The sequence below is a fragment of the Aplidium turbinatum genome, chromosome 6, assembly GCF_918807975.1.
Source record: "Aplidium turbinatum chromosome 6, kaAplTurb1.1, whole genome shotgun sequence".
NCBI classification, from domain to species: domain Eukaryota; kingdom Metazoa; phylum Chordata; class Ascidiacea; order Aplousobranchia; family Polyclinidae; genus Aplidium; species Aplidium turbinatum.
Window position 1 is genome coordinate 3,770,335 of NC_137477.1, and position 16,631 is coordinate 3,786,965.

Consider the following 16,631-nt stretch of genomic DNA (forward strand, 5'->3'; position numbering starts at 1 on the left):
CGTCTGGGAAGGCACTCAAAAGTAAACACTGGATAAAATGCAAGAATGCAAAAGAAACGATAGCCTATTGTGAAATAAAATACAAAATTCTCTAAATAAACAGAAAGGCGTCGTTGGATTTACAGGAGGAGTTTGTTGGATTACAGAAGGATTATCGTTGGATTTTCAAAAAACTGCCGAATAGGGAACTAACTGATAAAGACTGTAGCCAAATAGGGAACTAGCCCAATCGGACTAGCCAAATCGGACTAGGCGAATCGTGCTGTAGCCGAATAGGGTAATAACCGAATCGGAATAGCCCAATCGGACTAGACGAAACGGGCCATTCCGAGATTTATTGGTCTTGCCTACAAATTTTTATCCTAGTTGCAGGCTGTTAATAGAGATTTTGTGCTCTTGAAATAACCCATTCAAGTTTGAGTTCAACAATGTTGATATCGAGACTGTAGTATCGGTGTGGATTATGTTTGATCTCACTTGTTTACCCTTTGAAGGTTGGGCTCTTGTAGTCTTGCTCAGTTTGGGGGGGGGACGGGGGGGGGACGGGAGGGGGAGCTGTCGATTCTTCTTCTGCTTTAGGAGTGATATCTCTGTTATTTTTTAAGGCACGGTTTCAAAGTTTGTGATTCACTTTGTAAAATTATTCACGCTGAGCATATCCGAACATTAAAACTATGTGAATTTTAGAACTACTCATATACGTTGAAATGTTGAGGTTACTTATGACTGTAACTGTAGCGTGAGTTTACACATTAATTTTTGGTAGAGTAATGAAGAACATGCATTGCAATGTTGTGATTAAATTTTTTTTTACATAATCTCAATTTGAATCTATATTTTTCATGCAAAGTAATATAATAGTGCAAAATAACATATAACAATGCAAAATAACATATAAATAGAATATGAAATATTTCAGAGGATGTGATGAGAAATGCCTTATATCTCTCAATTTATAACCTTTATTCGCTTAAAATTTCAGCTCAATAGAGGTAAATAAAGTTAGGAAAAGTCAAGAAATCTCGTAGTCGCAGCCTTAGTGGTTGTAGAGATACAATTGTTGATACAAAAAAGTTGAATTGACAGCCCCACCCCAACCTTCAAAGGGTTAATCTTGCTTGCCTGACACAACGCGGACAAAATAGCCTATCATGTGTAAAAATTAGTAGCCTATGTAAATTTTAAGCTACTGCTTAAAAGTGAGCAGTTGTTTTTCGGGCTTTATTACAAGCTGCATGCGTCATGAGCATATTCTGATTATGCTTATAACAAAAATGATTTGATGGTTTGTGCCCAAATGACTTCTACTGGGAACACAGCATTTTTTAAACACTCGAGGTCGCCTTTGCTGAGAGATTGATTGCCGAGCAAATGGCAGCATTCCGAACTATATTGTGATGAAGGCAAAATAACAATCAAAGCATATATTCTAGTTCTAGCGTATTGGGCAATTTCACAGACAACAACAAGCTGAAACTTCTTTGTGTCACTGTCAGTTTTGGTGACCAACTTGGGTCAGTGGTTTGAAGCCTCAATCAGTCCCATGCAAAACTGCCAAGATTAAGCTTTTTCAGTCCGGGTTATCGATGTCCACAATCAATCAATCGGTCATATCGAACTAACTTCCTTTTGGAACAGGGACTCAAATACGGCGGGGCCAGAGGGGGCAATCTCTTCCAATAATTTTATCTTTCCCCTGCAAAAAAATTATGTTTCAATATATTACAACGTTTCCAAGTCATTATAATTCATAATACAACATTAATTCATAAATTCATAATACATATAATTCATAATACAATTAATTTGATTTAATTCAAAATACATGTTTTCTCCCCAAAATTTTTTCTTTTGCCTTCCTAAAAATATTCTTTCTACTGTACAGTAGCTTTATCACTGTTTTGAAGATCATGAAAATTGTGCAGGCAGCACTCTCAAACTAAAGCAAATCAGCTGATTCACAAAATGATTCAAAAGTCGAATGACAAACAATCTTTGAATTTCTTTGATAATAATTGCTTGCGAACAATTATTAACTTTGTTTGCAAATAAAGACAGGACTATGACATGCCTTAACCTGCTGAAATGTTGTTGTAAAGTGTTTGACGGCCTTGAAAGTTTTCAGGAAATTTCTGGTAAGCTTGTCTACTTCTAGTCATCATCGGCGTTCGGCGTATGAGCAGATCTTTCCCGGCTAGATTGGAGGGCAGGAAATCATCAACCACTCAGCAGTCTCGTCGTCCAGGACCCTAAGAAGTGAAAGGGAATTAAGCATTTTTTCGGAAATATTGCTAAACGTTGTTTTGAGTTTGACATTACATTATTCAGAGAGTGTTGTTTGGTTTTAATTCAGTCTTAAGCAAAAATTTTGTTTCAAAATGCCAGTAACTTCGTTTTGTTGTACCTATAGCCTACCACATTGCCAGCATCACTGCGAGACTTCCTTTCATTCCACTGGAAAGTTCCAGTACAAACGTTGAAGTTGATTGCATTCGTAGGCTCCTCGCGCATTGCAATTAGCCTAATTAGCGTTCTCTACTACGACTACTCTACGACATGACTCAATCTGTTGAAATGTTGTCATAAAGAGTTTGACGGCCTTGAAAGTTTTCAGTAAATTTATGATAGGCTTAGGCTTGCCTACTTCTAACAACTGCAAGGGATTTAAACATTTTTTCGGAAATATTGCTAAACGTTGTTTTGAGTTTGACATTACATTATTTAGAGAGTGTTGTTTGGTTTCTAATTCAGTCTTAAGCAAAAGTTTTGTTTCAAAATGCCAGTAACTTTGTTTGGTTGTAGCTATACCACATTGCCAGCAGCCGCCAATGTGTTAGACCGGGAAGGAGGCTTTCAACTCTACCAAGCCTGACCCAGTTACCCGTGATATCATCGCCATGGAGTTGTGTTTGGTCCAGGTCCAAATTGATACAAAGGCCATTCGCTTGTATGGTTGTTGGTGGTCGTGATTACGGGAGGGCTACGCACACTCGCACACACTCTTGGCCAGCTCCATGTCCAGTGCGGTCCAATAAAATCGAAACGTACTTGCAGCTTTAGCGGAACTGGTTGCAACGGCCTGCCGGGTACTCTGTTCATCGAGGCCGCTAAAATCAGATTGCCGTTGGAGACATTTACGTGTGTATATTAGCTCCAGGTGTTGCTAGGAATAAGTCTAGTTTTCAATCTGGTTTCACCTCTTCACCACGTTTAAGGCATCTCATTAGGGATTTGGGCTGAACAAAGTCAGCTCCCTAGACACTTTCATTTCGTAGAGGATAAGAACTAGGATAAGAACAGATCACTCTGGAGGGAAAAAAATAGGAAAAGTGTCGAATAGGCACCCTGTCGAACGTCGAACCAGGGCTTTCTCCACTCGGCTATACAGCCGGTTGGATTTGCTTGCAAGAAAATGAATGAATCATCGATTGCATCACTCTCCAGGCAATATAATAGTTGATTTCGCAAATGTGACTCAACAATGATCCTAACTTTTCTTATCTTGCTTTTGTCTGTGAGAAAATACTCTCTTCATTAATTTTGTAAAAATCTAAGTTGAATTTGTATGACTTGTGTGTGTCTACGGGCCAAAAATAACACATTATGCAACAGCAGGCGCGGGTCATACAAAAAAGTCTCGCAAGCCGGATTTGGCCCGCAGGCCGGACTTTGGACACCCCTGGCCTACCCTCTCAAACATACGATTCTACCATTTATGATTCTACGAAGAAGGCGTGAGGATAATAAAGATAATCAAACGTGACGGGTTTACGCAGTTGCTGAGTTTTAAATCTCTACATAAGTTAATAAGTGATCTCTGGTAGACCATGGTAGAACGAGCAAGCGCGTTGCTCGAAAAGTGTGACCTCACAGCTTTTACTCTTTGTCGCAGGGATTGACAAACACGTCATGTCGACAAACTTGTTTCATCTCGAAGTTTGTTCAATTTGTGAGTTTAAAGTCTACAAACTGGTGATTAACATTGTTGGCAGCCATTAGCCTATTGCACTTCGCGCAGTTTAACGCAAGTAGTTTGCAGACTGTGTGAAGTCTCATACAGCAGAATTTCATTCTTAGGAAGCTTTCCTCAGAGACTTCAGGAGTTAGTTCAACGATTTGGTTTTTTATCATTAAAGATATGACATATCAAGCAAGTCATAGGTAATTTAAACAGTCAAACAGTTCTTTATGACATTCATTAAACGTTAGCAGTCGCTTAGTCCAGTGCTTCCCAAACTTTTTTGCTCGCCACCCGTTTCAATCTCCTAAAATTTCCCTCGCCCTTTATGGTAAAAATGATAAGCAGTGCGAAATATACATTTGTGATATTTATGGAAAGGTTTAATTCGAATGAAAACTAAAAACAACCTAACGATACTCCAAGCCTACCACTTTATAATTTACAAGTAGTCCACTGGAAAAAAAAACAAAAACCAAACACATGTATTCAGTGTGATGGATCTGACCGCTTTTTGCTACAAAGCAAGTCCAGCCGTGGGTCAATGTTTGTTAATGCTAGCCCCAAGGCTGTTTCAATGATTCTTAGGCTGTTTGGTAGGGTGGAGTGAGAAAACCTTTTTCGCGAAATTCAAAAACATAGCCCCCTAAAAACTTGCTTTTATTCATGAAAAACACATTTGTGAAAAAAAATAAAATAATGTCTTGATGAAGCTCAATCCACAAATCAAAGATGGCCGCCAATTTTGCTTGAAAATACAGTAAATTCACCATAACTTTGCCAATACTTGCCCAATTTTTATCATATTTCAACATTATATTTCAACTTTCTTCGTTCATGTCATAAAACACTAGAAATACATATGATGACAGTGTGAGCAAATTATGACGTCACCAAATCCAATATGGCCGCCAAATTCAGTTTTTCACATTTCTTATCCTTGTTACACACTTTTTTTTCGATTTGCTCCAACGTTTGACAGTTATATGGTTATGCTGTCTTCTGTGACAGCGTGTACATTAGGGTGGGCCGTTTTTGACTTTTTTTCGAAATTTAAAAACGGCTAGTCATAAAAAGTTGGCACATGCATGAAAAAATTACGTGTGCAAAATTTCATCAGTTTGGGGGTGCATCTTCTGTCTGCCCCCGCAGGGGGATCAAACTTTCAATTTTTTGAAAAAAAAGGGAAATTTCACTTTCCGTTTTAACATAATTTTTTTTATAATTTTTCTACTGGCTAGTTATAAATTGTAAGTGGGATGTATCCAGAACTTTTCTATGTAAAGGCATGTTCGAAGCTTAAGGTTTACTGCCCCCGCATCGACGACCAAAATGCTGAATTTCCATCAATTTGAGATGCTATTTTGTCATTGCTCAATAAACAAACTTGTCGCAAAAGGGCGAGATGGTGTTAACGCTGTACGCTCATTTATGTTCTGTGCACGAACTTTGCAGGATGATACGAATGAGGTGCGAACATCAGTAGGCCTACATATTTATGATAAAGAGTTACAAAAAATAAATAAATAACCTTTTGAAGTCAAATTTTAGAAGTAAGCCTAAATTTCAGCAAAAATTTGGACCAAATGAAAGAATCTGCAAAGCAAAAATATTTGAAATCGGTTGTTGTAGCCTAAGTGTTCCAATTTTCTGCAATGTACTTGCCCGCAGGAAAATCGTGTCCCTGTTACAGAACAACAGCTCGTTCTTGATCAAAGAACAACTCGCATAATGGTGATTGATAAACATGATAAATCGGACACAAAATCTAATTTTAAATGTTTTCCGAGAAGATCAGAACAATTCCGTTCTTTGCGTGAAGACCCAGGAGCAGGCACAAGTAGCGCTTTGGTTAAAACACCTTTAACTTCTTATTCAAGCTCAGAAACTTTGTCATCCAATGAAGAACGCTGCAAAGATTTTGATTATCAACCCAGTTTTGCCTCGGAAAACCCCAGAAAAAGCAAGGTTACTTCCAGTTTAGTAGTATTTGTTGAATCATGCGATCGTACAGGTATTTCAGATAGGTCTGCAGCACTTATTGCTTCATCATTTCTACAAGATGCGGGAGTTGTAACGGATAGCGAATCTCAATCAGTCATAGATAAAAGCAAGGTGAGAAGAGCGAGAAAAAAGATGAGGTTTACAACTCAAATGGAAAGTAGGCCTATCATGTGCATAAGTTTGCAAAGCATATATTTTGATGGCCGAAAAGATTAAACCATAAAAAAAAATGAAATTGCTGGGCGACTTCGAAAACATTTCGCAGTTGAAGAACACATTACTTTACTTGAGGAGCCATATTATCATTTAGCCAACTGATCTAATGTGTCAATAGCTACCGGGATTCTTGAATATCTTGGATCCAATAAAATTAGCTACGATAATGTAATGGCAATTGGATGCGATGGAACCGCAATAAACACAGGTCAAAAAGGCGTCGTGATAAAGCTCCTGGAAGATCATTTCCAAAAGCCACTTCAATGGTTAATATGCCTACTCCATAGTAATGAATTGCCTCTTAGGCATCTTATGAAAGATATGTCAATACAGTACTAGCAGACCTGATAGCTTCACTGGGCCCATTATAAAGCAGCTAGCCACTGTCACATAACTAGATGTTGTAAAATATAAAGCAGTTCCGGCACCAGAGATTGAAATTGATGAAAATGACCTCAGCACTGACCAAAAATATCTTCTACACATGCACAGAGCAGTGAAAAGTGGAGATATATCAATTCATTTTGCATATAGGAGTCCAGGTATGATGAACCACTCAAGATGGTTGAACACAGCCAATAGAATTCTACGTTTATATGTTGCATCTAACGCGTCAGCTGTATTGGTGGAACGTGTGGACTATATTATGAATGTTTATATTCCAGTATGGTTTGTCATTATACAGGAAAGCAATTTCACTAATGGCCAAAAACATTTCTTTAAAATTCCACACTCTGCTCAGAAGCTATCGAATAAAGCTCGCAATATCCTCAACAAAGTAATATAGATCGAGGAATGCGTTTTATGCCCATCCTGAAAACATTTTGATTGCAATCATATGTTATACCAAAGAGTATATGTAAGGGAACTAGGATGGAGAAAAATTTTCAATTCAAGAATATTCTCATCTCCCAGCACTCGTCAGCAAAAATTCACCCTGTCAATATTTCAGTTCAGTTCCGAACGTTACTTTGAGATGATAGACTGGCAAAATATTCCAGTTACGGAACCCCCAGCGATGCGCGGTGTGACAGCAATGTGATAAAAGAGCACATCAAAACAAAGATGCCTTTACAACAGTTGTTTTCTACGTTTTCTCTGCCACACACAACAGATGCTCATCACATGTGGTGGACAGCGTTGAAAGAGATGGGTAGCCTACATTAAAGCAATATTACAATCAAGGAAAAAAAATTCCTAGGTTCCGGTCGAAACAAGATTTTATGATTTCATTAGACTTCAGCCAGAACTAAATTTGAGCAATAATCTGGGGAACTGGCTAAAAGACCTTGTTGTTTGTTGTATTTTTGACACAATTTTTTTTTTTTTTGTTAACACAAATTCTTTTTTATCGTTACATTGCTGTCAAACAAAGTTTACTCTTGTATGTGGTTCTGTAGTAGCCTATCAAGTGAACGTTTAATGGTTTGTAAATGACAAATTTGTGTAAACAAAATCATGATAACAATTCACGTGGAACTGTACAGTACATTCCATTTATGGAACCTGCAGTTCATAATATTGCTTTTATTCTGAAGTAAATTATAGGTTGCGTTTTATAGCTGCAACTGATCAAAACGTAGGCTACTATTGCTTTTAATTTAAGCAAGACTACGTCTTATAGTTTGTCAGTTCGTATCATCCTGCAAAGTTAGTGGACAGAACATAAATGAGCGTACAGCATTAACACCATCTCGCCCTTTTGCGACAAGTTTGTTTATTGAGCAATGACAAAATAGCATTTCAAATTGATGAAAATTCAGCATTTTGGTCGTCAATGCGGGGGCAGTAAACCTTAAGCTTCGAACATGCCTTTACATAGGAAAGTTCTGGGTACATCCCACTTACAATTTATAACTAGCCAGTAGAAAAATTATAAAAAAAATTATGTTAAAACGGAAAGTGAAATTTCCCTTTTTTTTTCAAAAAATTGAAAGTTTGACCCCCTGCGGGGGTAGAAGATGCACCCCCAAACTGATGAAATTTTGCACACGTAATTTTTTCATGCATGTGCCACTTTTTATGACTAGCCGTGTTTAAATTTTGAAAAAAAGTCAAAAACGGCCCACCCTAGTGTAGGCTACATGTGACAAATCACCGTGTGGTTACCAAGTCCTGCTGGAATAATTACGAACTACTGACAGGCACAGGAAGGCACGACGTAATCAAGTGTACGTGACTTGGTGCAATGCACTAACACTAAGGCATTAAATATAACACAAACCTAACGTTGCTGAAACTGTATCACATTTACAATGATGAAAATAAGGAATAGATGTTCAATTTTCATGATAAAACAACATTGTCAACAAAAAACATTGTCAAAAATTTAACAAAACATTTTGTTGCAACATTTTTAAAGAAAATCATGACAGTTCGATACAAGAACGAAATGTCGCCCGTGCAGTGATGCCCATTCCACGTTGGATTCGTTTCATCAGGGGCGTCTTTAACTGATAGGAGGCCTGCGGCACTTTTAGATCGGGGGGCCCCCGTGCCATTTGTTTTTGAGCCAAATGCTCGAAAAACCATTACTACGCCTACACTTCATAAAATGTGTACTACGCTTAGCAAGTAGCAATAATCCAGTACTGCACTGAAATGAATTTGAGATCATACAAGGCAAATTAAGTCGTATTATGCTATAGATTGAGATTCGTTTTTAACAGCATGATCGTTGCTTACTTCACAATGTAGATATTAACGACATTTTTTTGGCCTGATGCTGCGAGTTCGCTGTGGTAATGGCAAATTGCATTAGCTTTCGGAACACAGTTCCCTAGTCATATGACTAGGTAACTAGTCACATAACATTGTGAAGTAAGTCGTATTAATCATAAACGCTACAATAACACGAATGAACCATGAAATCAACAAACCAAATAATCTCTACGTACCTAATCTAAATAGTAACACACAGCTGATGGGAACCCTACATCTATGTCCAACTAATCAACAAAAGTACATCCATGGGTACAAAAGCACACATTAGTTTCAGAGACTTAGTACGGTAGCTTATCTGGGATGGAGATTGGTGTCAATTATACAAAATAATAAGCTTTTTATAGCACTGAGTGATGTTGATCACAATAAACAAAACAGTCAAACAATGAACACCTGTTAAGTGTTCAATTACTGTAGATAAAAATCTGTAAGACGTTTTGTCGTTGCAACAACTGCAACATGTTTTTCACTTAATTCCTTAGAAATTGTTGTTTTCTGAGCTCCAAAAAGCTAAATGTTTCTTGGCATTTCTCAAGGATAAAATATATTCAAGAGTAGTAGGTAGGCCTGTCATTACTCTCTAAAAAAACAAACAATATAAAGCTTGAGCGAAAAATGCTGGACAAAAAGTGCTATCATATTCATATCGCCATAAAAATAAAGTAACTTATCACACTAAACTACAGGAATTTTGCAGAAACTTTGAAGGATGAAAAAATAATAATAGCACAAAATCACGTTTTTCTACCTCGGAAACCCCTTCAAAACGGAGGGGGGGGCAACTGCACTCTCTGCAGCCTTAAATCCGGGCCTGCGTTACGTTGCAAGAATTTAGGCCGGCTGATAATTGAGCGGTTTAAGCACAGCTTGTACAAACGCATTTTATGACATCAGTAGCTGAAACGTTATTTGGACGTAGCATGAGGTTTTGCATAGAAGTTAAAATGGGCTCTTTAGGATTGCAAGTCTAATTCCAAATGTGTTGTTCAATTCTGAAATACTCCGCGCCCTCTGAAGTTAAAACCGATCAATATGAAGGAGTGAGCTGTAATAAAATATTAATAAGGTTCAGATAATTAATTAATAATTAGGTTATTAATAATTAGTAATTAGGTTTAAGTTTAGGGTTAGGTCACTTTTAGGCAATCGTCTTGTATAGGATCCATTATAGTAGGAGTACATTTAAAAATGCATAAACCATACATTGGCCTAGCCTTTATAGTCCTCTTTCTTATATGTGATGTTTTTCGAAATTGTAGCTCTGCATGAACTTGGTTGAATGCTTGTTTGATTCATTGATTGATAATAATGAAAGTTATTTGCTCTGGTGCTTCGAAAACTGGAACAAAAACTTTGTCAACTGCTCTTAGAATTCTGGGATATAATGTTTTCGACATTGAAGAGCAGTTTTTCTATCGTGGTCGAGAGTTAATGAAAGTGATGGATGAAGGATGGACGACTGAAGATATTTACGATATATTCAAAGATGTTGACGCTGTGACAGATATACCAGGTTGTATTTTGTTGGAGGAAATTTTGAAAGCGTTTCCAGAAGCAAAGGTAAGAAACATAATTTTTTGAATTCCAAGCTTGAAGTAAATGCAAACCAGTTCACGCTAATTAAACTTTTATTGATAATTATATTGTTTGGTCCAACCTACTAAAGTCAAGTTCAGTTCTAAGCAAATAATAAAAATTACACAGTTTTCACAAGTGGCCCCCCATCAATATTTAGCAAAGCTACACCATTTTGTGTCACCTCATCACCAAACTGTTTTTGTAGATTGTGCACACAGAAAGAGCGTCCGAAGAGGAATGGGCGGAAAGTGTTGGCAAGCAAATGGATTCAATTAAAACTGAGCGATTGACTAGAATTTTGATGATGTTTTCACCAACCGGAAATAAACTGAGAAACTTTTTAAACTCCAGCTGTAAGTAAGAGTTTTGAATGAACGAATTACCTTAGAACCTAAATTGCAAAGATATCCTAACCATTATGTTTTTGTATAATTTAAACATGATGGATTAACTGGCATCGTTTGGTAAGATGATATCATAGACCAGCGAGTGAAGGAGAAACATTGGTAACGTACCGTAACGATACCTTTAGCTGCACTGTCTATTGAACATAATGATCTGCGGCTCAAAATAGATGGTCAAACAGTGTGGCAGCTGCTCGACCCCTGCATTAACACCTATCCCAGTGCAGTGGTCCAGGAGATGTGCCAGTTACCAGAAGTACGTTTGAATAATACGTCAGAAGATAACCAGAGATACGTCAGAAGTTACCAAGGCTGGAAAACGTCCGATTTAATAACTTAAAAAAAATTAATTTCTACTGATGTTTAAATCCACCAAAAGTAATTTTAATTATATAGGCCAATTACTTTACAATTCATCACAAGTTTTTTCTCAATTTTGGCAGCTCTATTGCCGTAAACATAAAGTAAGTTCTGGTCTGGGGAAATTTTTGATATGTTTGACCTGTCAACCTTTAATTATCGCAAACATTTTAACAAACTTAAATAAAGCATACACCTGATCACCGGAAACATTCAAAACTCATCAAGCTTGCAAAACGTAGATTAGATTTCTGATTTGCAGGGGCGCCGGAACAATTTTTGACTGGGGGGAGGCAAGATTATGAAAAAAGGACACTTTTGTTGCTGAAAGGCCAACTTTTTTTAAAGTTTTAAGATAAGATATAGCGATCATGCTCATCTATCAGCTCATTATCGAGTAATGATACAATAAGTGTCCTGTATACAAAGAACAACGGCATGGAAGGGCATCATGCTATGTTATAATGATGTAACCAACTGTGATACAGAATTTGTATTGTGAATATTATTTTGAGGCAAAAATAAAAGATTTAAATTAGGCTAAAAGCGAATAGCAGAAATTATTATTGCAATATGTGCAGTTGATTACGTAACCTGAAAAGGGCACCATTGTTCCCTGCCCCCCATCCACAGAAAAGCGGGGGGCAGTGGGGGGCATCCGTCCCCCTGCCCCCCGCTTCCGGTGCTCCTGCTGATTTGGGCAACGCTATTGGAAAACAGGCCACAGCACGTCAGAAGCGAGTGAAACAAACATAATAATGGCAACTAATGCTTACCAAAATGAACATACGCGAATTAATCACCTGCAGAGTTGCTCCACACAGTGGCGTAACTACCCATTGGATCTTGTGGATAAATCCAGGGGCGGCACGTTGCTAAAGGGCGGCAAAATGTGATAACGTTTAAAAGTTTAAACGAACAAAAACAGTCACGTTAATTTATTCTCGGAGAGACTCAGACTTAAACGACCTAAGTTAACACTGATCTAAGTGAAGCCAAAAAATTAAACAAGTTAGGCTATGCCTATAAACTAATCTGCAACATTTTTAGATTGTGCCACACCATTTGGTATTTGTGACGGTTTAATGATATTCATGTTGTTGAAGTAATGATAGAATGTCGGTTATAACTTGTAAGCTATAGCATTGCTCAGTCAATTTAGCTTTGGTACGATAGTTAAGTTCATATTAGTTTTAAGTTTATTTCACTTGATTGATTGATTGAATCTTTATCCTCGGACTGGGAAAGCTTCTTGCAGAATTTAATCTTGGCAGTTTCGCATACTTGTGGAGGCTTTGAATCACTGACGCAGGCCCGGTCACCGAGATTGACAGAGTGAAGTTTCCGATTGTTGCAGTCATGTTGCGGGGAACTATTCCATCCATTAGATGCCGCTGAATGGAGAGCAGTCCTAAACGTGCGTTGCTCAAGCGCACACCCCGAGAGTCGAACCAGCGCCGCTTAATCTTGAAGCTTCTTCGTTCCAGAAGTGACGCGCTAACCAATTGAGCTTTCTTCTTTCGTATGAGAGGTTGTTTTTTTGGACTACATTTCATTGGGGTCAAACGAAATGTTTATTTCACTTTTGGGAGGAGACAGGAATAGACCGTGAGGTCATCAAGTCAACCGTCATCTTTACTATCTGTCTGTGGTAGATAGAGGGGATTCCTCCATCTTCATCTGTGAAGATGGGTTAGGTTAGTGAAAGGTTTAAAGTTTCAGGTCTGAAATAGATCACTTAGCTTAACTCAAAAATTTGCAATTATGGTTATTGTTTTTAACTAATGTGCTGCAGGTTCCAGAACAAGATTTAAGTTGCAATTTTTTTAAGTTAATTTTTGCCTATGACGAGAGTAAAAGAAAGTGAAGATTTTGTTAGACACAAAAAGAAAGCTATAAGAGAAGGGGAACTAAAAAGAATGAAGGAGTCATTTTAAAGTTCGTAAAAATTGCCTCTGCTAAAAAAACAGAAGAAGTTAGCACAGTAAATCTCTACGGTATCTCAAATTGAGACGGAAGAAGAAGTGTAAGCTACCTCGAGAAAAACAATAACAAAGTGGTCATTGAAAGCCTGTGAATGAAACACTGTCAGATAATGATAAAACAGATGCTATCTATTATTCTCATAACGATGTGACTACTTGGCCAGAAACATTACCTCATAACATGAGAGTTGAGATAATCAAACAAGGGCCCGAAAGGTTTCAGAATAAAGAAGGGCCATTCAAGCCAGCGATTGGAGTAATTAAAGGAGACAAAGAATCCTTCAGCTGTCTGAGTAAGAAGTGGTTTTATTTTGAACTTTCAATAAAATTAAACAAAACTGCTTTAATTCTTCTGTTGTGTGGAATTTTAATTAACTTTTACGACGGTGTCAGGGGGGGCGGTGTTTCGTGCAAAAATCCATGGGCAGCATACTGCGTTGCTACGCCACTGACTCCACATTGGGGCTTGCCATGGAAAAAGTTTCATACGAAAAAGAATAGGGGTCATCTTTTTGAATATTTCTCTTTTTCAGCAAGATTGATAGTTTGTGCCATTGGGAACCTTCCATTTTACTTCCGGGGCGTAAACTTGAATGTGGCCAAATTAAGATACCGACAACACAACACGCGTGTACGAGAGGTAAGAGAAATCGAAAGTAGCCTAATGGTTTATTGTGAGTCGTCAGTATTCCATTATTTTCCACAAAAACCGCTCAATTATTTGAAAAACTTTAAAAACCAACGTGAGGCAGTTTTCTCGCATGCTTGACGTTCCTATTTTAGAATTAATTTCTTTCAATGGCTTGACAGAAGCTACATGATTGTCGAAAACACTTTTTATTTTTGTATCTTTTATAACGTTAAATGCTGTGGTGTTGCATAGTCTCGTCAGTTTATGAATACAAAAAAAGTATTAAGTTTCTAAAAAAAAAAGAAACGAAAAATGATGAAGCATTTCAATGTTTTCTCTATAGATTTACTATCTAATCTTTTATTTAACACTGTCCATTGTTTGTTTACAACTATTTTTTTAAGTTCAGTTTTTATTTTTTAGGCTGCTCCAAAAGAAAAACTTCTTCTGTTTAAATTTTCTGATGGCTGGGAACCGTTATGCAAGTTTTTGCATAGGCCCATACCACAACAACTTTTTCCTCATAAAAACAAAGGGGGGGAAATTACAGCTGAAATTATTGACAAATCCTATGTATTCAATCAAATTAGAAAGGAAATTGCAGTCAGTTTCACTGTTATCGCCATCCTAGTAGGCCTAATAATTTATTACTTTTGGTAAAATCCTTCAGCGGGATTAACCTCTTCGTGCATGGAAGGAAAAATATTTTTCAAAGAACCTATTTTCAAAGCATGAAAAAAATTTGTACGTGGTTCGAACATTTTGATTTGCTGTAATTTGATTTAAACGTAAATATGGCTGTAAAGATATTCTTTGAGAAAATTGAGATTCTATCATTCTCTAAAAATTTCTCTCAAAAATTTTCGATCTTATTGAGACTGTAAACTCAAGAGTGTCTTGGCGTCACCTCACCAAACAGTGTTCAGAACTTTCAATGAAATCAAAATGTATTCAATTGAATACTGAAAAGCTTGGTTGTTCATCAGGACAATTATCGTTTTTAGCACCAGTTGCAACGTTCATCTCATGAAAATGAAAATAAAAGCAACAACAAACAAGTTGATTTATTGCTTCACATACGTTTCGCTCACCATGACAATGCGCGTCCTCAGAACGTATAGCCTAACATACAAAATAAAATTTACAAAGTTATATAGGCTACTGCTTCAATCCTTCAAGAGCAATCCTTGCAAATAAAGAAATAGAAACATCAATCTGACATTAAACTGGATTACCAGCTCAATTAATTAAATTGCATTTGTTTCATTATTCTGCACGCCTTTTTTCCTGTTAGACGAAATTACAATGGACCTTATTACTTTAGTCTCACATTATTCTGTAAAAAGAATTGGATAGCCTTGATATAGCCTATGCAATGAGAAGTGAATACCTAAGTTAAAAGTTACTTCAGGGACAATTTTAATATCCAGTATGAAAAATTTTTGAAAAAAAAATTTATGAAAAAAAAATTTATGATAAAATATTGACTTGATCACAACAATCGGTAAAATATCGTTCAATAGCCTGCGTGAATTTATCACAGATTTGCTAATCTTCAACCTCTGTTTCTCAAAAACCTTTTATTGTGATTTAACAAAGCTTTAAACTCAATTCTTCAATTGCAATAATAAGTCATTTGTTAAGTGTTTGTATCGTGTGTCGACCTGTAGGCCTACGTAAAATAAAGCGTTCATTTGTTTAAATTGTCAATACAGTATTCATGTTTGAAAACTATGGTTGCTCTTTCATGGAATGTAAATTTACCTGCTGTGAGTAAAACTGTTACCAAATCTTTTTCAAAATTCCCGTTGAAATGCTTTACAGAGGTTTTGTTGCAGTAGGCTTCCAAATATCTCACTAGTACCGTCTCACTGGTACCGTTGTCCTCTGAATGGCTCTGAAGATAAAACATGCAACTGACATCCACTGGTCAAAAACTGCGATATTTTTGATGGAGACCTATGAGTTATAATTCACACAGCATAGTCTATCATATAACTGTCATAGTCTATCATATACATATAACAGTCAACTGGAAGCCGTAGAGTAGCCTAAATAGAAAATAATTAGCCTATCTCGTGTTTATTGCAATAAAGCAAAAACATTTTTTCAAATTAGTCTAATCATGGACATTGACTTTGATGTTAGCCTGTGACCCTTACATGATTTATGACAAAGTAAATGTCTACCCACAAAAACTCTAACAAGAATTTATGGAGATTTACTTGCCTTTTAAGCATCACGTTACATTTCACTGACAAGAAGCATGAGATTTTTTTGGTCTTGCCTACAAATTTTTTTAGCCTAGTTGCAAGTTTTTAATGCAGGTAGGTGATTTTTGCTCTTACAAACAGTTTTAACTTTCTGCTTTCATCGTATGACCCACTCAAGGTTGAGTTAAACCAGTGGTTCCCAACCTTTTTTTGTCTGTTACCCTAATTTCCGTCCTGAAATGAGCCAATTACCCCCACTATCAATTTTCAAAAACAAAAGTATTTATTGCTATGTATTTCAAAGGGCTAACTATGACAATCAAAATGCAATGCAATACTGATTACAAGATAACAATGCGTGGTAAACATTCAATGCGAAGTTTGGGCCTGGACTTCAGCCGCCAGCTTTGTAATCCTGGGCTTTGTGGTACTGAGGGCGATTCTTGTGTCGCTTTCGACATTCAGGCGATTGCACGTCTTTGTCTTCATTCTGAAGACAGTTGAAAATCCTTGTTCAAAGCGATGCGTTGTTGAAAAACATGTCAGGATATTTAATGC

At 37.0% G+C, this 16,631-nt stretch overlaps 1 protein-coding gene across 1 annotated transcript; it reads left to right on the top strand.

Moving 5' to 3' along the window:
* Positions 1-8,205: 8,205 nt before the first annotated feature.
* On the top strand, positions 8,206-15,578 carry LOC145772677 (uncharacterized). The gene is made up of 4 exons (XM_082584548.1): positions 8,206-10,462; positions 10,686-10,833; positions 13,763-13,869; positions 14,284-15,578. The coding sequence occupies exons 1-4, from the start codon at positions 10,211-10,213 to the stop codon at positions 14,518-14,520; spliced, it is 744 nt and encodes a 247-aa protein (XP_082440674.1). The 5' UTR covers positions 8,206-10,210; the 3' UTR covers positions 14,521-15,578.
* The last annotated feature ends 1,053 nt before the right edge of the window (positions 15,579-16,631 follow it).